The sequence below is a fragment of the Apostichopus japonicus genome, chromosome 16, assembly GCF_037975245.1.
Source record: "Apostichopus japonicus isolate 1M-3 chromosome 16, ASM3797524v1, whole genome shotgun sequence".
NCBI lineage: Eukaryota > Metazoa > Echinodermata > Holothuroidea > Aspidochirotida > Stichopodidae > Apostichopus > Apostichopus japonicus.
This window is the reverse complement of record NC_092576.1, coordinates 24,625,348-24,647,860: the sequence shown is the minus strand read 5'-3', so window position 1 is coordinate 24,647,860 and position 22,513 is coordinate 24,625,348. Positions and strand designations below refer to the sequence as shown.

General features: G+C 42.1%; 1 protein-coding gene across 1 annotated transcript in view; it reads right to left on the bottom strand.

Annotated features, from left to right (window-relative positions):
- Positions 1–22,513, bottom strand: part of LOC139981949 (thrombospondin type-1 domain-containing protein 7A-like) — a 62,584-nt gene that overhangs the window by 16,888 nt on the left and 23,183 nt on the right. The window contains exons 2-12 of the mRNA XM_071994370.1: positions 18,821–19,360; positions 12,618–12,732; positions 11,162–11,421; positions 9,736–9,862; positions 9,287–9,511; positions 7,618–7,881; positions 6,807–7,004; positions 4,073–4,462; positions 2,043–2,219; positions 1,679–1,807; positions 434–628 (exon numbers count right to left, since the gene is read on the bottom strand). Of these exons, the coding sequence (XP_071850471.1) occupies positions 434–628; positions 1,679–1,807; positions 2,043–2,219; positions 4,073–4,462; positions 6,807–7,004; positions 7,618–7,881; positions 9,287–9,511; positions 9,736–9,862; positions 11,162–11,421; positions 12,618–12,732; positions 18,821–19,351 (2,611 nt within the window). The 5' untranslated portion in view covers positions 19,352–19,360. The remainder of the gene's footprint in view (positions 1–433; positions 629–1,678; positions 1,808–2,042; positions 2,220–4,072; positions 4,463–6,806; positions 7,005–7,617; positions 7,882–9,286; positions 9,512–9,735; positions 9,863–11,161; positions 11,422–12,617; positions 12,733–18,820; positions 19,361–22,513) is intronic.

The window sequence follows — 22,513 nt, the reverse complement described above, 5'->3', positions numbered from 1 at the left end:
CCTCTCTCCGATGCCTATCCCATTTAGTTTGTTTTCTAGCCATATGATCGTACACTCGCTCTAGACATCCAAACTGTCTGTACCTGAGGCAGGTTTAAATTGTTACTACAAAGCAAACCCAATTCCTATACTTCAATAGCGTAATTTGGTAACCATGCAAAAGAAAACTGCCGTGGCCGGGGATCGAACCCAGGCACCAAAACACCTCTCGCTCTGCGGGTGGGGAGAACAACCGCTGCACCACGGCAACTGTTGATATATATGTGCTCGTCTCTAATACTTAAAGCTCCTAATTTAGGCAACAGACCATATAGGAGAGCGGCAAAAGCAAACCAATGCGTGATTCTGTTTTTTTCTTCTCACAATCTACACATTGGATTTAAATTCTCCTGATAAACTGAATACTCTCCTACGGTTATTAGTCTGCTCTCACCTGTTCCACACCGTGCTGAACAAGAGGACCATGACAGCCAGCTGGATACCGTACAGTCCTGTGGACATTCCACCGAGCAGTCCTCCTCCCCCTCGGCCAGGTCCTCCGACTGACAGAAACCGATTGGGACCATCTGACCGTCCTCACGAAGACAGGTCACAGACCGAAGTCTCTTTCCTTGACCGCATTCGCCGTCTTCATAAAATATACCAAATAAAATAAAACTGTTAGCAAACTGCTTATCCACTAAAGAGCCTGTGTATTAAGAGAATGTGTAAAAGTAAGTTGGCCTGACGTTTCGATCCTAGCAGGATCTTCTTCAAAGGCTAAATGACAAGTAAACAGTAACAGAAGGGACAAAAACACGCACAGAATACAGGCAGGGAAATGAGTATGGTGAACACAAAAGAGATAGATGTAAGGGAATTAGTAGACAAGGGATGGAGTGAAGAAAGAAAGATTAAATAAACGTGAGGACAAAAATATCTATGATACCTTAATAATTAATAATAATAAGACATATTGATATTAGCCATCGCATCATACCCCTGAGGTAAAGAATGATGGATCGGTGTATATCCTGAGAGAATTCAGATTTATAACGGCCAAAAGGAGAGAAAGGTGAATGGTCTAGACAACAGAGGAATAATGTTCTAGAATGATGTATTTTTCTTCCATTTCCAAATCAAGTTACCTTATGAATAAATTAGCTTATGAAATTCTTTTCGGTTGGTTCCTTGATTTCTGTTCTGATTTGGAACTCCTGATGATTATAAAATTCCTTCCTTCCTTACGTACTTGTTTATTGATGTCACCTCTACGGGAGCTTGTGAAAACAGACAGCTTTATACAGGCGCATAGCCAAGGGGGAAGGGGGGCGGGCAAAGGGGGCAACCGCCCCCGTTGGGCATATATTTTTGTATGTTTTTATGATATCGCTAGTAATTTCAAGCAATCTGGGAGTCGTTTTCAGCCAAAATTTTCTTGTTACTCATGGTGGCGCTACACTTAGATAGTTTTCAATGCAGAATCTACGGCTCTGATAGTTTGTCTACAGGTTCGCCCCTCCCTTGGCAAAATCCTGGCTACGCGCCTGGCTGTATACACAAACTGCAAAACCTGATACACCAACAAAGACCTTACAGTACAATGTGATATGCTCTATATACTGTCTAAGACAGACAATATAGAAAACTGCTATTTCAGACGATCGACTCGATCAGTTAAAAATTAGGACAAACTCACCCAGAATGCAGTCACTCCAGGGGCCTATGTTAGCTGTATAGTTGTGAGTCTCACTGGTGCATGGCATCACCTCCAACAGTTCATCGGCTGAGAGATGCGGACAAAGTGCAAAGATGTCCTCTGGATGATCTGAAATAAAATAAAATGTATCGAATCTATTTAGTTATCAACTCTACAGTAGCATAGGGTTATAACCAACGTAGCTGAGAGTTTAATGTACTAATTTAAAGCAACAATGTAAAGACAGGTTAACAGAGTTTGCATAGAAAGTGAGTCGCATAGATATATAAACCAAACTGCATGCATACGTAAAAACTTGTATGACAATGTGTAACATAAAAAACAAATCAGGGATAAGTCTTACCCACTAATAGTTCTCTGGACCTGCGACGGCAGTAACCGACGTGATCTAGGGGTTCGCAGTGGTGCTCGCACGGGCCGTACGGTGTCCAATCGGAGAGCTCGCAGTCACCTCCACAGGCTACGTAGCATTGCTCGTGAGTGAGTGGGACCGGTCCAAAGATCTCTCTCACACAGAACCCTGGTCAAGTAAATAACAAGACACTTACAGTACATCTCTTAGAGAACAACAACAAGAACAGTGAATTAATATATCATGGCTAGTACACATTAGCTATTTGATGATTGATTGATTGACTGATCGATCAATATGGGTACAAAACTATACTGAACACTAATATATCCTAGTACCTACTGGCCCCACCCCCCACATCCTAGCACCTACTGAATACCTCCACATCCTAACACCTACTGGACCCTCCACAGCCTAGTACCTACTGGACCCTCCACATCCTAGCACCCACTGGACCCTCCACATCCTAGTACCTACTGGACCCTCCACATCCTAGTACCTACTAAACCCTCCACATCCTAGCACCTACTGGACCCTCCACATCCTAGTACCTACTGGACCCTCCACATCCTAGCACCCACTGGACCCTCCACATCCTAGTACCTACTGGACCCTCCACATCCTTGCACCTACTGGTCCCTCCACATCCTAGCATCTACTGGACCCTCCACATCCTAGCACCTACTGGACCCTCCACATCCTAGTACCTACTGGACCCTCCACATCCTAGCACCCACTGGACCCTCCACATCCTAGTACCTACTGGACCCTCCACATCCTAGTACCTACTAAACCCTCCACATCCTAGCACCTACTGGACCCTCCACATCCTAGTACCTACTGGACCCTCCACATCCTAGCACCCACTGGACCCTCCACATCCTAGTACCTACTGGACCCTCCACATCCTTGCACCTACTGGCCCCTCCACATCCTAGCATCTACTGGACCCTCCACATCCTAGTACCTACTGGACCCTCCACATCCTAGCACCCACTGGACCATCCACATCCTAGCACCTACTGGACCCTTCACATCCTAGCACCTACTGGAGCCTCCACATCCTAGCATCTATTGGACCCTCCACATCCTAGTACCTACTGGACCCTCCACACCCTAGCAATTACTGGACCCTCCATATCCTAGCACCTACTGGCCCCTCCACATCCTAGTACCTACCGGACCCTCCACATCATAGTACCTACTGGACCCTCCACATCCTAGTACCTACTGGCCCCTCCACACCCTAGCAATTACTGGACCCTCCATATCCTAGCACCTACTGGACCCTCCACATCCTAGTACCTACTGGACCCTCCACATCCTAGCACCCACTGGACCATCCACATCCTAGCACCTACTGGACCCTTCACATCCTAGCACCTACTGGAGCCTCCACATCCTAGCATCTATTGGACCCTCCACATCCTAGTACCTACTGGACCCTCCACACCCTAGCAATTACTGGACCCTCCATATCCTAGCACCTACTGGCCCCTCCACATCCTAGTACCTACCGGACCCTCCACATCATAGTACCTACTGGACCCTCCACATCCTAGTACCTACTGGCCCCTCCACACCCTAGCAATTACTGGACCCTCCATATCCTAGCACCTACTGGCTCCTCCACATCCTAGCACCTACCGGACCCTCCACATCCTAGTACCTACTGGACCCTCCACATCCTAGCACCTACAAGACCCTGCACATCCTAGTACGTACTGGACCCTCCTCTACCTGAAAATATATGAACTATAGTATACAAATAATGAATGGTTATGAGTGCAATAGTGCAAATATTTCATGAGTTGAAAGATGGAATGTTCCATTCAACTTTGTATCCTTTGTATCCCCAATTCCCCACCCCCCCCAGCAGAACACTGAGTTCAACACTGTTTGTGCAAAAGTTTCACTCTAGATAAATTGATTCTAAATTTGGACCTTTAGTTAAAATGCCGATGAGAATACACCTTGGTTTTTAAAACTCAACAATAATGTAGAACCGAAAGATTTCTCACCTGGATCAACAATGGTCCCATCATTTCTTTCACACGAGACCTGTCGGTCCCTAAGCCCCTGGCCGCACTGATCCCTTGCTACCAGACAGTGAGACCAGTTACCGGTCAGCCACTGGTAACTGTAACATGGAGGAACCCCATCGCAAGCTCTGGATTCAAGAAGGACACCCTCCTCGTTAGCTCCTTCAGGGCAGGGAATCCCACCGTTCGCCTCAAGCAGTAATACGACCCTTGACCTCTCTTGATGTGCCTCGTGACCACAGGTCTGGTTACAGCCAGACCACTCTGACCACTGACTGACCACACAATCCACTGGACATGGAATGCTACAAGATTGATGAGTATCGGGCTTCTCGGAGGACGAACATAAGGTCTCGTTGGCCGCGACTCCTGAACAAAGAAAAAAATAAAATTACGATCCAAATCTTCTAATAATCTGTAACTTCAAGATCTATCCGGCTGAAGGATTCTGGGTAATTATTTGAACCATCCTTCACCATATCACTTGTTGTGCAATGTCTACATTATCCACATGAAAAAGATAATATGATCTGAGCATTTAATGACCCTCGTGAGCAAATATGGGACACGAGAGAGAGTCAATGTAGATGGCATGGACGGTGGATTGATATCGACTAACAACTTGTAGGGCAAAAATGGGGAATTTCCGATTGTGTTGTATCTATTAGAAACAAATTAATGCAAAGAAATTTTAATTATATTTTTACCAATTAAAAACTCATAGTAATGATAAACTTGAGGTTAATAGCCAAAGTAACTACTTTCTTGTGTAGCATACAGTCATTGATAAAGAAACCATACTTCTGATGAAAAAATTACTATAAAATGAGATTATTAATATCATAATCATATTATCCTAATCATGATAGAAAATAACAAACCTGATACAAAAAAGGGACCCCTTTTTGACTTTGATTAAAACTTCTAGTGATCTTGAAATTGTGCATTCCTCGAGCTCACTCCTATCCCATCATATAGGATCTGGGGTTTAACCTTCCATCCACCACATTCCATCATGTAGGGTCTGGGGTTTAACCTTCCATCCACCTCATCCCATCACATAGGGTCTGGGGTTTAACTTTCCATCCACCTCATCCCATCATATAGGGTCTGGGGTTTAACTTTCCATACACTCTCATCCCATCATATAGGGTCTGGGGTTTAACCTTCCATCCACCTCATCCCATCATACAGGGTCTGGGCTTTAACCTTCCATCCACCTCATCCCATCATATAGGGTCTGGGGCTTAACATCCCCATCCACCTCATCCCATCATATAGGGTCTGGGGTTTAACCTTCCATCCACCTCATCCCATCATATAGGGTCTGGGGTTTAACCTTCCATCCACCTCATCCCATCATATAGGGTCTGGGGTTTAACCTTCCATTCACCTCATCCCATCATATAGGGTCTGGGGTTTAACCTTCCATCCACCTCATCCCATCATATAGGGTCTAGGGTTTAACCTCCCCATCCACCTCATCCCATCATATAGGGTCTGGGGTTTAACCTTCCATCCACCTCATCCCATCATATAGGGTCTGTGGTTTAACTTTCGATCCACCTCATCCCATCATGCAGGGTCTGGGGTTAAACCCTCTATCCACCTCATCCCATCATATAGGGTCTGGGGTTTAACTTTCGATCCACCTCATCCCATCATATAGGGTCTGGGGTTTAACCTTCCATCCACATCATCCCATCATATAGGGTCTGGGGTTTAACCTTCCATCCACCTCATCCCATCATATAGGGTCTGGGGTTTAACCTTCCATCCACCTCATCTCATCATATAGGGTCTGGGGTTTAACCTTCCATCCACCGCATCCCATCATATAAGGTCTGTGGTTTAACCTTCCATCCACCTCATCCCATCATATAGGGTCTGGGGTTTAACCTTCCATCCACCTCATCCCATCATATAGGGTCTGGGGTTTAACTTTTGATCCACCTCATCCCATCATATAGGGTCTGGGGTTTAACCTTCCATCCACCTCATCCCATCATATAGGGTCTGGGGTTTAACCTTCCATCCACCTCATCCCATCATATAGGGTCTGGGGTTTAACCTTCCATTCACCTCATCTCATCATATAGGGTCTGGGGTTTAACCTTCCATCCACCTCATCCCATCATATAAGGTCTGTGGTTTAACCTTCCATCCACCTCATCCCATCATATAGGGTCTGGGGTTTAACCTTCCATCCACCTCATCCCATCATATAGGGTCTGGGGTTTAACTTTCGATCCACTTCATCCCATCATATAGGGTCTGGGGTTTAACCTTCCATCCACATCATCCCATCATAAAACATTCTGCTTTTATATGTTCCATAGGCCCTGCATACATATGATTTTTACTGCTTAAGTTCACCACGACTGTCAGGTTTTTAAGCTTTACGAATGTTCAAGTGTTTTAACTAACGTATAGCAGAATCTATCCTGGGGAAGTCAAGGTGTGACGGCATATTTTCCGAGGATTCTTGTGCAGGTGTTAAATTTGTTCTAGTCTTTTGCCCTGAATTCTCTACTCAAGTTTACTTTCCTTTGTGGTTTGATTCTGTTCTTGCCCTCTAAAGGAACAGATTTTTACCTGTTAAAACTACCAGACAAATTTGGAAAAGGGACAGGTGTACCCTATGGCATTATACATACAGTATCTGTGTTCTGACTATTAAACATTAATCCCCTATCCTGAAAACAGCTCTCACCGGAGTCGATCTCACAGGTGACATTCCTCTTCTGGACTCCGACATCCTCACCGCAGGCATCTACACTTTCCATAGTTGTACACACCTCCCAGGGGCTGATTTGCCAGATGTAGGCGTCACATGAGACATGCAGGTTACAAACGTTGGTTTGTACGAGTTGGTCCTCGCTAAGACAGTCCTCACTGTCGGCACCATATGCTGGCAAACAATAACATATATACTCTATTATGCTCTTCTTTAATACACAGCACTACTAATAATATTCTATATAGCACTTTTTTTTTTCAATAATTTTTTTTTAATAATTTATTCTTATATAGCACTTTACATCAAAAGAATGATCTCAAAGCAGCTTCACAGAAACGCATAAATTAATACAACCTTAAAAAAAAAAAAAAATTTAAATTATAAAAAAAAAATATATATATATTACAGCTTAAAAATAATACAGTCTAAAAATATTGCATCCTCAGAATTACAGAAATAAATAACTTAACAATAATTATATAATACTACAATCTGTACATATTACATCAAACATACGGACCTGCTATTAAAGGCCCTGCTATTCAAACTAGGGTTAGGACCTTCTTAAGGGTCCCAAAAACATATTGGAGGGTCGCCAAAAAAGATTCTGAAGTAAAGGAAAAAAATTGCCGATGTTTCTTGAAAAGAAGTGGAAAAACTTGTGGACGTAAATTACATTAAAGTTGTAAAATATAGCACCAGCTTGCAACTGAGCACACTCAATCATATAAACATTACTCTCCAAACAATATTACAGCACAAAAATAATCAAACTTCTGCTCACCCAGTATTTCCCTCCAGCGTATCTGAATGCCGCCCTGTTTCCCACAAGTGACCGAACAGGGACTCCATTTGGACCACTCGGAGACGATGCAGTCCTCTGGACAGGGAACACTGCACTGGTCACTGGAAAGTGGCTTAGTGATCCCTTCACAGTTAGAGCTGTCCACTTCTGTGTCTAGAGCGCTGATGCAATACACCACCCGATACCAGAGCCCCCTCCCACAGGCCGAATCACGACTGTCCAGAAAACAGGTACTCCAAGAATCTGAGGAGAGAGTTAAGCAAGATCATGTTTAACGACGGCCGGCTCTAAAACTAAAACATTTCATACCAAAAGCCGTTGCTCCTATGGCATGTGACTGTAACATTTAAACAACCATGAGCCAACATGTATGTATGTATGTATTTTAGATCCTCCTGCAAGTTACTAATACCAAACCTGTCAATAAAACTTGTACATACGGAAACAGACGTTTCGATTACTCATCTGCGACATTATGGAACAGTTTATCGGAGGAAGCTAAGTGTGCCAAAAATAGATGAATTTAAAAAACTAGTCAAAACCTTCCTATTTAGATCTGCATTCCATTAACCGTGCTTTCTATACTATTTATATTGTCACATTATTACAACGCATTTTCCATTTTGCATTTATAGCGCTTTTAAAATTTTTAATTTTACACATATATATATATTTTAAATTTTAAGAATTTGTATGTATAATTTTCGATTTCCCATTTGCAGTTTTTATACAATTTATTGTCAGATTGTATACAAATTTTCTACACTTTTTATACCTTACATTAATGATTTATATATTTGTATATCATGTTTGTATGCTTTTTACTGTAAAGCCCCTTAGAGCAATTTCTGATTGGATAAGGCGCTATAAAATTTTGTAAAATAAACAAATAAAAATATAAATAAATAAACTCACGAAGAAGCCTCATTGGCTTATCAAAGCCGCAAGCTGACCGAAGTCAGTCTCTTAGATTCATATTTGACGTCCATGTTTACGAATTGTCAATTGTCAACAACTCTGTAACTGGACGACATACATTAATCTGGGAGTGACTCGAAATGGGGACCTTATGATTGAAAGGCACAGGCGTTAACCACTGAGCTAACACTCCTACCACACCTTAACCACTGAGCTAACACTCCTACCACATGTTAACCACTGAGCTAACACTCCTACCACACCTTAACCACTGAGCTAACACTCCTCACATTGTAATCAAGAATGACTAGACAGCATTCAATGACTGGGACATTACTCAACAGTTTGGCAATTTCATTGTTTCATCTACGCATATGGTAAACCAGGAAGCTAGTTTAGCTTTGTGATTCCTTGCCATACAATATGCTCAAAATTTCAAAAATCCTGTAATTATCTGACTAATATAGCTGCAAGTGAGTTTAAACCATGACAGATACAAACAAAGCTGTTTGAATACTGCTACCATACCCTGCAACCATGATTCACATGTATACAACCTGCCTCAACTGTTGCTGTTATCACCTATCTCTCTACAATGTAATCACACCAGCCTTCCATTTCCATTTAGAAACAAAGAAGTCTGACATCATACACTGAATAGTTCTCTTGAAAAATCATTCATTCCATTCAATAATGTAAAAGAGAACCGAAGTAATAAGGGAAGGTATACCTGTCCTCCACCAAGCACATTCCACAGGTTCACACTCCTTGGTCTGATACTGAGCGTCACAGGGCTGGCCTCCGTGAGCGGGCGGTCTCAGGACCTCCCTCATGCGTACGTGGAACCCTCCGTCCCCGCAGCTCCTGGAGCAGGGGGACCAGTTCTCCCACTCCCCTAGCTGACAGTCGACGGGACAATCTCTCCAGCACGCACGCCGGGAGAGAGGTTTCTTATCTGCGGGAAAAGAAAAACCCACGCAGGTGTGATGATGACACAAACACACCAGAAATATCATGAAACGCATAAAACAAAACAAATAAACACATAAAAAATACACATTTATCCATTCGGTCAATACTTCACTCACTGTATTAAACAGTGGATTTGGCAATAACTGCAATGATATGAATATGTATGAGAATATGTAGATATATATTAACATATTAATGCATATTCACCAGTTTGCAGGCAATGCTTTTCTTCTACTGGTTGTTTGGTTGTATCTCCAACCTTTATACAATAGACCTGCCTCCATTCCTTGCCACCGCCACAAATACCATCTCTAGGAATGCATCCTTGCCACTCCTAAAAATAAATAAAATAAACAAACATGGCAATCTTCAAGATAACTACAAGTTGGATGCAGAAATAACGGGGCTACTAGAGGGGGGTGGTGATTACACATATCTCAACACACTATCCTGTGAAAAACATGTATAGAAGCACTGGGTGGTCGGCTGATTGACAGTTTCACTTGAAACTTCAGACACATGTTTCAAAAGATATCTCTGTAAACATTTACTGACAAACTTGTGGATACTTCTAGCGATCAACTCACGTTACTGCCATGCTACTGCTGGTTGTTGCTGAATTTAACTTGTCGATAATTCTATAAATGTCCATAATTCTAGTGATCAACTCATTGTACTGCCAAGCTACTGCTGGTTGTTGCTGAATTTAACTTGTCGATAATTCTATAAATGTCCATAATTCTAGTGATCAACTCATTGTACCGCCATGCTACTGCTGGTTGTTGCTGAATTTAACTTGTCGATAATTCTATAAATGTCCATAATTCTAGTGATCAACTCATTGTACCGCCATGCTACTGCTGGTTGTTGCTGAATTTAACAATCAAAGCAACAATATTTGTGGAACTAGATAGGACTTATATGGATATGTGTTTCTAGTATATATTGAAGTATATAAAGGAGATTGCCTATTGTTAAAACACAACCAACACAAACCTTCATGAACCTACACGAACCTACACGGACCTACACGAACCCGCACGAACCCGCACAAACCCACATGAACCAACCTGAACCTACATGAACCAACCCGAACCCACACGAACCAACCCGAACCCACACGAACCAACCAGAACCCACACGAACCAACCCGAACCCACACCAACCCACACCAACCCACACCAACCCACACGAACCAACCTGAACCTACATGAACCAACCCGAACCTACACGAACCAACCCGAACCTACACAAACCCACACCAACCTACAGGAACCTACACTTCATAGAAGTCTCTATGCCACACACTGAACGTACCTGGGTAAGCCACTGGTACAGCGGGCATTCCGGTATCGTTTCGTTGCCGTTCACACATTCCCTCTGCTCATTGACGTGAGCGCAGGGTAAACCTACACGAACCTACATGAACCAACCCGAACCTACAGGAACCTTCAGTTCATAGAAGTCTCTATGACACAAACTGTATGTACCTGGGTAAGCCACTAGTACAGCGGGCATTCCAGTATCGTTTGGTTGCCGTTCACACATTCCCTCTGTACATTGATGTGAGCACACAGTAAACCTACACAAACCTACACTTCATAGAAGTCTCTATGCCACACACTGAACGTACCTGGGTAAGCCACTGGTACAGCGGGCATTCTGGTATCGTTTGGTTGCCGTTCACACATTCCCTCTGCTCATTGACGTGAGCGCACGGTAGACCTTCCTTATCAGGGAGTCGGAGTATCTCTCTGCTCCGTGTCTGGTATCCTAGGTTACTGGGATCCAGCGTATCTAAGCAAGTCTGCGAGCATAGCGACCATTCCGACCAATCCGACAAGACGCAGTCGCAAGGAACTGAACAAATCTCCAAGTCTGCTGGCGTTTGACCTGGAACGAGACGAAAAGAAACAAGAACTTAATCCCTGCCGGACTGATTTTCGATGCTTTTCTTACCATCTGGAATGACTAAATCTTATTTTGGATGATGACCAAAGATCCATTTTTGAGTTTGTCCTACGGAACAAGTTAGAGGACGTGAGAAAGGATATATCAAAATCAATCGTGTTTTTACTTTAACCGCAGCAAAACACAGTTGCTAACCATAGCCGGCCTCGTTAAAAAATATGAAGTATTTCAAAACAGGAACGTAATTTGGGCGTAATAATGCACCATTGCTCATTGAAGGGACACAGAGCTGAACACAGCATCGTTTTGACGGAGATTTGCTTCTAAGTATTAAAGAGACATACACATTAAAGGACTTCGACTTAACAGGCAAAAAAATTCGCAGTAGAGTTACGTGTCTTTGATTACTGCATTATAAGCTGTCAAGATGAAACAGCCAAGTCTGTTTATATTGTTGTACTGATATATACTAGAGTTGGCATGTGGTTTTAGAAGGCAATCACGATTGAGAATTCACGTTCTACGTAACAGTCATTAGTTGGTGCACTAAAGCTGACTTCCAAGCATCTTGATAAACCAGATCGATTATTGCTCAGAGTTTAGTCTGAACAGATTTCTGTAGTCCCTGTGACCCTGTTTAACTCATGCCCATGATCTCTTGTTCAACAATTAGGCATTCATTTCACATACAGTAACTGCCACAATATTTATGAGAGCCTTGAAATTTTAAGTTTTGGCAAGTTCTGCTTAAATGACTTTTTTCATCTTAGGTTTATACACAGATATTCTTATGCAGTACATTTGCTAAGTGAACTTGCCACCAAGTTCCATTGAGGTGAGAGCAAAATCACAATATATGTAACATACATATCCCTTTGATACCAATGAGATTTAAATTTTAACAACATGATATGCCCTTTGAATGAGTAAGTGATACATACATATTACTTGCATACCAAATAGCAACGTTTCTTTCTGATATTAAAAAGAGAGATAAATTTGAATGCTTCTTTAATTCTTAAGTGAACAAAATACAGCAAACATCTCATCTTACAGTATATCTGCAATCCAAAATGGTAAGAATTACTTTCCTTATATAAAAATACAGAATCATGGACACCACCCTGTGGTGATTGCCTCTTCTATGGTCCTATTAATAGATTCCTGCCATGGCATACCTTGATTACGATACAGACAGCCGTCCTCCGGTACGTTTCGCCCGGTCTCGTCGAGACAAGCCACACTGCGGGTCCTCTGCCCCAGACCACACTCTCCACTTATGAGCGAGTCTATCTGTAGCAGAAAAACAGGAGGGAACAAGATCTATTTTATAGACAGATTCCTGAACATGACATGAAATATACAAGCCTAAACCCTGACCCCTTCCACAGTCCTACTGTACTTGCAGAAATCCCTAGTTGTATCAAATATTTGAGAAAGTCTTTCAAAAAAATGATACAATGCTTCAACCAAGATTTAGTTCATACCTTTTTTAAAGATACCATTAGGCCCAAGAGTATATGGCCACATAAGAATGTTAATGATATACTTTTAAAATTTGAATGTGTGGTACCCTTCATTCGAATGTGCGGTACCGTTCATTCAAATGAGCAGTACCGTTCAATCGAATGTGCTGTACCGTTAAATAGAATGTGCGGTACCGTTCAATCGAATGTGCTGTATCATTCAATCGAATGTGTGGTACCGTTAAATAGAATGTGCGGTACCGTTAAATCTAATGTGCGGTACCGTTAAATAGAATGAGCAGTACCGTTCAATCGAATGTGCGGTACTGTTAAATAGAATGTGCGGTACCGTTCAATCGAATGTGCAGTACCGATCAATGATTCCACAAACAGCTACTTTAAAGTAAAACCTTCCACAGTATTAATGTTCCGTTACCGCAAGGCTGGAGACTTGAGCAAGTCTAAACTTGTACGACACCATTGAGCCCCCACATACAATGTTTAACAACTCTCTATACAATTTGTAGTACATACAGTATTACACTGCTGATTTTTGCAACAGAGATGGGTTTTGGTCTGCATCGATCTAAACATATTCAGTTTCTATATAAACATTACTCTGTAAAAACCGAAAGGTAAAACGATGGTTGTATAATGTTTCAATGCTCAAAACTTTCAAGCAGGGATTTACGGTCACCCTCAAAGTATTTTTCCTGTGGTCTGGGATGTTTTATCTTTCTTTGAAATGATATGGAAGGTCACGACCTGCACTAGGAAACGACTATCGGAAAAGTTTTGACAATTCTGTCGCACGTTCCAAAATTTGAGGGCAGTATCATTGATGACCTTTTAAAATTCCAGGCTGACTGCATCAAAGGGTTTTAGGTGTCACTGCACTAATTTACCGTACGTAATAGTGTTTACATAGAAACAAAAGGACCGTAGACGTTCACCAAACCAAAGAATGATCAAATGTCAAAGATTTCAGACGGTCGTAAAATCAACCCACTGTACAAGATGTATCTAAAAGTTGAAAGACAGTGACCACGTTTACCATGTAAAGTATATAGTTTACCATGTTAAGTATTTAGTTTACCATGTAAAGTATAAAGTTTACCATGTAAAGTATAAAGTTTACCATGTAAAGTATAAAGTTTACCATGTAAAGTATATAGTTTACCATGTAAGTATATAGTTTACCATGCAAAGTATATAATTTACCATCTAAATATGTTTGCATATCTCTTATTATTACTAAGACTTCAAGGAAGTTACAAACAGTTCAGCTGTCTTTTTTTTGCTTTATCGATGATCAATCATCCTTCAAAGTTTTAGAAACCAAAGTTGAAAGGACAAGTAGGCCCTCTAGCATTTGTTCCCACCGGGCGGCGGGTGGTCTCTATGTCATAGCTGTTTACATTATCCATCCACAAAAACATGCCAATTAGTTTACAGTCGAAAGCACACTAATAGTACTACAGTAATGCTTAATGCTTTAGGCCACGAAATGTCGTCAAGGTGCCAACATGTTTGTAAACCACACAATACTGACTTGGCACTTTGCTATTGTGTGTACGACACAGAGCGACATTCTGTCTATCATTCTCTTCACCTTGAAGAAAAGTCACCGAGGCGACGACGAAGATATTAAAGAAACTTTGCAAACAAAATGATATTCACAATGAATATGATCCGAAGGACCACTTTTATGTAGGATTATACTGTGGCTGGGTTATGGAGTCACTTCAATTAAATGGAGCAGGTTCCATGCAGCTGAAAAATATTGTCATTGGTTGCTTAAGTGTTTGACCTACAGTACTACTTAATCTTGAGTACTATATGAAATCCATTCATATAATCCTAATTCCGAAATATCATGTTTAAGAATTGGCACATTTTGACACAGGTCTTTCACTGACCTCAAATAACCTTGACGACTCCTGAACACAACAGGTTCCATTTTACTCTTTATGGAACATCCACATAGGAGTGTTTAATAGCTTTGTGGAGCATTGTGGAGTGTTACTGTAGCTCAGTGGTTAAAGCTGGTGCCTTCCAATCATAAGGTCCTGAGTTTGAGTCACTCCAAGATTAGCTTGCGGCTTTGATAAGCCAATGATGGCTTCTTCGCAAGTTCCTGCTTGCAGGAGGATCTGATACACATACTACAGTAAATATGAGTTTCATACCCATGGTTACTTAATTACACTGAACCTAATGTTGACCCCTGATAAAGGTAAGTGGTTGACCCTAGCATTGATCCTTTGACCCCGAAAGTAAGTCAGTGCACAGCGCTAAAATGTTTACCAACATTTGTATAAGCTGGTTGATTTGATTGCATTACTGTATGTAGAATGGAGACTTAGGGTAAGAGAGGAGTGAAATAAAGATTGATTTTTCAAGCAACGCATCACACAAAAGCACGTCAGGCCAACTTACTTTTATACATGTACAGTACTGTTAACATTTGGTTTAATCAATGGACGTTTATATTAAAATTTCTCAAAACTAACCAATGCTTGAATTTTCCCAAGGGGCAGCAAACACAGCTGGTTTCTTGTCTGACCAACAGTTTAACACTCACTTAAATTCTGGGATGACAATCATAAATTATTTGTGCAAATCTGACTAACATGGGATCAAACGGTCAATGTGCTTTCAGACAAGGTAGAGGTCAGACTGGCATCAGAGTTTGTCACCTCTTGGAATATTAAGTTAAGTTAATTACAAAACCGTGAAAGAAACTAACAAATAGATATGCCTAGAGTGAGGTTCATGGGTTGCTGTGGTTAGGTTGCCATGACAAAGCAATTACTCAGTGTGTAAGTAAACACGATCAGCATGATCGATTGACCTATAATCAATGTAGCACCTTACTGTTAAAACATACATTCATTGACAACACAAAGTGCAAGCGTACTGCAAATTTTGAGCTAGAACCTTGCAAAAGAAATGTATTGGTGAGGGTCCCCTTCCACCTCTTCTATTGATAGGTGCAGCTGGTGGAGAACAGAACTTTATTCCAATATCACAAGGTAACAATGTTATACAAAATAACCCAAAAAATCTTGAATGATATGTTGTTACAGTCCACCTTTGTACAGGTATGTACAGTATTGTTATTACAACACATGCCAGTAATGTTTTGACCTCTTTGAAAACTGTACCTGGCAACTCTACCTAAAAAGTACATAACAGTCTAAGAAGTACATAACAGTGAAGAATGAAGCAAAATATTAAAAAATAGTAGTACTGTTGTATGGCTTGGTGATGTCATTATTTGAGTTTTAGTGTTTTAAGAAACATTACAAACATGAGATTCCCCAATCAGTTATGGTAGCTAGGCCTACATTTGAGTCATTAGCAAGTCTACAGTAGGCTTCCATTTAGTTTATACTGTCACTAACCTTCCTACAGCTGGTCCACTCCCCAGCCTACATTAGGCTTCCATTTAGTTTATACTGCCACTAACCTTCCTGCTGGTCCACTCCCCAGCCTACAGTAGGCTTCCATTTAGTTTATACTGCCACTAACCTTCCTACAGCTGGTCCACTCCCCAGCCTACATTAGGCTTCCATTTAGTTGATACTGCCACTAACCTTCCTGCTGATCCACTCCCCAGCCTACATTAGGCTTCCATTTAGTTGATACTGCCACTAACCTTCCTACAGCTGGTCCACTCCCCAGCCTACATTAGGCTTCAATTTAGTTTATACTGTCACTAACCTTCCTGCTGGTCCACTCCCCAGCCTACATTAGGCTTCCATTTAGTTTATACTGCCACTAACCTTCCTACAGCTGGTCCACTCCCCAGCCTACATTAGGCTTCAATTTAGTTTATACTGTCACTAACCTTCCTACAGCTGGTCCACTCCCCAGCCTACAGTAGGCTTCCATTTAGTTTATACTGCCACTAACCTTCCTGCTGGTCCACTCCCCAGCCTACATTAGGCTTCCATTTAGTTGATACTGCCACTAACCTTCCTACAGCTGGTCCACTCCCCAGCCTACATTAGGCTTCAATTTAGTTTATACTGTCACTAACCTTCCTACAGCTGGTCCACTCCCCAGCCTACATTAGGCTTCCATTTAGTTGATACTGCCACTAACCTTCCTGCTGATCCACTCCCCAGCCTACATTAGGCTTCCATTTAGTTGATACTGCCACTAACCTTCCTACAGCTGGTCCACTCCCCAGCCTACATTAGGCTTCCATTTAGTTTATACTGTCACTAACCTTCCTGCTGGTCCACTCCCCAGCCTACATTAGGCTTCCATTTAGTTTATACTGCCACTAACCTTCCTACAGCTGGTCCACTCCCCAGCCTACATTAGGCTTCAATTTAGTTTATACTGTCACTAACCTTCCTACAGCTGGTCCACTCCCCAGCCTACAGTAGGCTTCCATTTAGTTTATACTGCCACTAACCTTCCTGCTGGTCCACTCCCCAGCCTACATTAGGCTTCCATTTAGTTGATACTGCCACTAACCTTCCTGCTGGTCCACTCCCCAGCCTACAGTAGGCTTCCATTTAGTTTATACTGCCACTAACCTTCCTACAGCTGGTCCACTCCCCAGCCTACATTAGGCTTCCATTTAGTTTATACTGCCACTAACCTTCCTACAGCTGGTCCACTCCCCAGCCTACATTAGGCTTCCATTTAGTTGATACTGCCACTAACCTTCCTACAGCTGGTCCACTCCCCAGCCTACATTAGGCTTCCATTTAGTTTATACTGCCACTAACCTTCCTACAGCTGGTCCACTCCCCAGCCTACATTAGGCTTCCATTTAGTTGATACTGCCACTAACCTTCCTACAGCTGGTCCACTCCCCAGCCTACAGTAGGCTTCCATTTAGTTTATACTGCCACTAACCTTCCTACAGCTGGTCCACTCCCCAGCCTACATTAGGCTTCCATTTAGTTTATACAGCCACTTACCTTCCTACAGCTGGTCCACTCCCCAGCCTACATTAGGCTTCCATTTAGTTTATACTGCCACTAACCTTCCTACAGCTGGTCCACTCCCCAGCCTACATTAGGCTTCCATTTAGTTGATACTGCCACTAACCTTCCTACAGCTGGTCCACTCCCCAGCCTACAGTAGGCTTCCATTTAGTTTATACTGCCACTAACCTTCCTACAGCTGGTCCACTCCCCAGCCTACATTAGGCTTCCATTTAGTTTATACAGCCACTTACCTTCCTACAGCTGGTCCACTCCCCAGCCTACATTAGGCTTCCATTTAGTTTATACTGCCACTAACCTTCCTACAGCTGGTCCACTCCCCAGCCTACATTAGGCTTCCATTTAGTTGATACTGCCACTAACCTTCCTACAGCTGGTCCACTCCCCAGCCTACAGTAGGCTTCCATTTAGTTTATACTGCCACTAACCTTCCTACAGCTGGTCCACTCCCCAGCCTACAGTAGGCTTCCATTTAGTTTATACTGTCACTAACCTTCCTACAGCTGGTCCACTCCCCAGCCTACAGTAGGCTTCCATTTAGTTTATACTGCCACTAACCTTCCTACAGCTGGTCCACTCCCCAGCCTACATTAGGCTTCCATTTAGTTTATACTGTCACTAACCTTCCTACAGCTGGGACACTCCCCATCCTACAGTAGGCTAACATTTATACTGCCTCTAACCTTCCTACAGCTGGTCCACTCCCCAGCCTACAGTAGGCTTCCATTTAGTTTATACTGCCACTAACCTTCCTACAGCTGGTCCACTCCCCAGCCTACATTAGGCTTCCATTTAGTTTATACTGCCACTAACCTTCCTACAGCTGGTCCACTCCCCAGCCTATACATTAGGCTTCCATTTAGTTTATACAGCCACTAACCTTCCTACAGCTGGTCCACTCCCCAGCCTACATTAGGCTTCCATTTAGTTTATATTGCCACTAACCTTCCTACAGCTGGTCCACTCCCCAGTCCGCCATGTATAGATGGGGACCATGTCATCCCCACAGTCCGGTAACTCAACGCAAACTTCAAACTGGGACAATTCTCCGCAAACATCTCCTTGATTTACCTCGGGCCTCAGGACCTCTCTGCTACGAATACGATTGGCTGCCGGGGAACAGGTGGCGCTGCACTCGGACCAGGCCGTCCAAGCTGTAAGGAGGCACGCTTCTGGACATGGAGAACAGGGCCTAGAATCCTCCGGTCTATCCGAAGGTTTACAAAAAGTTGGGGGCGCTCTTTGATCGAGGCCATTCCTACAGTCTACTTTGCGTTTCTGCGTACAGCTATCCTCTTCTTCGATTTGACATTTCATCCACGGGCCAGCGTTCCACTTGAAATTATCTTTCTCTAAAATAAAAGCTGACTCTTGAGTTGTTGTTACTAGGAATTCAGTGATTAACAGGAATAAATATGAAAGATGAAAAGTTCTGCTTAGATTCTTCTTCTGCCGCTTATATCCGTCTGCCATCATGAACCGTTTCTGCAAGATAAAAATGGATGAAACAGTCACAGTTATGAGAAACATAAAAAAAATGTTTAATGCAAACATGAGGTTAGGCAACAGTTTCCTTTGGCAACCGTGCCTGAGTTTCTTCATTTCTGTTATGAATATGCTGCCCTCTACTTTAGTATACCTTCTAACATGAATAAATATAAGACCTTCCCTTAAAATCATAAAAATTATCACATTTTGTTTTCATGTTGTTTCATGTCACTAATTCATTTGAAATTTTCCATAGTTGTTCTGAACAATCCCCCCTCCCCTCCTTCTCCTTCCTCTCCCAATAGCCAATCAGACCAGACTGTTATATTTATACAAATCACTTACTGTAAGCAGTGTAATATTTACCATACAGACTGATCCACCTTGTATATATAAATCTGCTATATTAATGCATACGCATCACCTACTGTACCATTCCCACACTCAATTTCACACATTTTTCTTGGTTTGCTGGGAAAATTTGCTATTTCACATGAATAACATGCTAATTCCATTCCGAAGTATTTCTAGTTTAGATCAAAACCAGTCACAATAGAAACTTATATGTATTTAACACAGAAGTGACAATAAATTTGTTAGTTATTGAAAAACTGATGTTCAATTGTACCGGCAGCAGAAGAGGGTTGATCAAACATTATTACTATTATCAATATTCTGCCACATATTTTAAATGCTACAGTAACACGAAGTCTGCTCAAATCCATTTTACAAACAATAAAGGAGAAATAGACATACATAAAGCTGAATAAAGTAATAAGCTTTGTTGTCTAACATATTTTTCTGGTCACCTCTGTTCCTATCCATTTAACCTGTTTATTACCTACCATGTGTCCCCCCCCCTCTCCCCCTCTACCACACCCCTTGATGTGTGTTCTTTAGCTTTGTTGTCTAACATGTTTGTCTGGTCACCTCTATATCCTATTTATTTAACCTGTTTATTACCTACCATGTCCCCCTCCCCCTCCCCCTCTACCACACCCCTTGATGTGTGTTCTTTAGCTTTGTTGTCTAACATGTTTGTCTGGTCACCTCTATATCCTATCCAATTAACCTGTTTATTACCTACCATGTGTCCCCCCCCCCCTTACCCCTTCTACCCTTGCCCTTGATGTGAGTTCTTTAGCTTTTTTGTCTAGTTCATGTTTGTCTGGTCACCACTATTCCTATCCATTTAACCTGTTTATTACCTACCATGTGCCCCCAACCCCCCTCCCCCTCTACCCTTGCCCTTGATATGAGTTCTTTAGCTTTATTGTCTAACATATGATTGTCTGGTCACCTCTATATCCTATTCATTTAACCTGTTTATTACCTACCATGTGTCCCCCCTCCCCGCTCTCCCCCTCTACCACACCCCTTGATGAGAGTTCTTTAGCTTCATTGTCTAACATGTTTGTCTGGTCACCTCCATTCCTATTCATTTAACCTGTTTATTACCTACCATGTGTCCCCCCACCTACCCCTCTACCACACCCCTTGATGTGTGTTCTTTAGCTTTGTTGTCTAACATGTTTGTCTGTTCACCTCCATTCCTATTCATTTAACCTGTTTATTACCTACCATGTGTCCCCCCCCCCTTCCCCTCAACCACTGCCCTTGATGTGAGTTCTTTAGCTTTATTGTCTAACATATGATTGTCTGGTCACCTCTATATCCTATTCATTTAACCTGAGATGATGTACAATGATCTGTCTTGGAGGGGAGGGGAGGGGAGGGGAGGGGAGGGGAGGGGAGGGGAGGGGAGGGGAGGGGAGGGGAGGGGAGGGGAGGGGGAATGTGAATAAAGAGGTGTGCTGGAATAGATAATTTGCACACACATGTACACGCACACAAACATCTATACACATGGTAGCATAATTGCAAGGACACCCATTTTGGACAGTTTTTCTTCCTAAACTATACTTTCATGTTTTTCAGCTTCCCAACCAGCAGCTGTGTTGACAGTGTGAGGCCAACAATAGTATGAATATCATGTTTTGTATTTGCATAAAGATTAGAAACTGTTCATACTGTCAGTGCTACTGCTTTCAAGCATGACACGAGTGGCTAGAATAGAGTGGTATTAGCATTGAAGAAGTTGTCCCAATTGGCTGGCAAGAATCTACAGTAATTGTATTAAATGTTGACCAGTACGCTCCTTGAGCCCTCTACTTTGGGAGAAGGAGTTTATGGCTGAAGTGGACGGACACATGACTTACAAATAGTTTCATCAAAATGAGCTGGTTACATGTTTCCTGCAAGCAATGGAACAACTATCTAATTATCCTAAATCCAGCAATGGAGTAATTAAAATGCAATGAATATGCAAATGAACATGCAATGGATAAAGTTAACAGTTAAGAAGCGCAGAACTGATAGACTTACTGTATCATTGCGACTTTTGAAATCAATATTTTGGACGATTTCAGACAAAATTTGAAAATGCTTACCCACAGTAACACGATTAGTCTGTCATATCACAAATCGAGAATAAAGAATAAAGAACATGTAACATCATTTTGAGTCGTAACGACACACTTCTCAAAACTTAAGTAGCTTCAGAGTATGTTCAATTTCATGTGAAGCATTAATAGTAATGACATTTCTATCTGGTTCTTTCTGAACATGTCTTTGTTTCTTTTCCTCTATAAACATGTCCTTTCCTGATCCCAGTATGGTTTCTACTGGCCAACAGAAGGAAACTAAAATGTATGCTACATGGGTAGCTTGTGTTATGTCCTTCTGCTTAAAGACATTGAAGACTCGCCCCAAACCGTGTGACGCCCTCTGAAAAAAGTTAACTTTCTGTTGCTTGCAAGTGAAGTTTTCTTCTTGGCGCTACAAAATGCAGACAGTAATGAAACGTGATACCTTGTTATCTTTTATCTAGACCCAAGATGTCCATCGCTGCTATGTACACTGTGTTGTGGGTATTGACCTTAGCTGTATGTATTGACTGTACATTAGTGTCTAATTACCGAAGGTAGCAAGCTGTGTGTGTATTTTCTGGGATCGATAGTTGGTGTCTAACACTTCTGTTACACCTCTTTCGAAACTAGGTCAGATTACCGGCATCAGACGTTTCTTTGTGCGCGAGTCTTCACTCCCTTAAAGTTTTTGTGATAAGCTTTTCTCATTAAAAGTGAGATA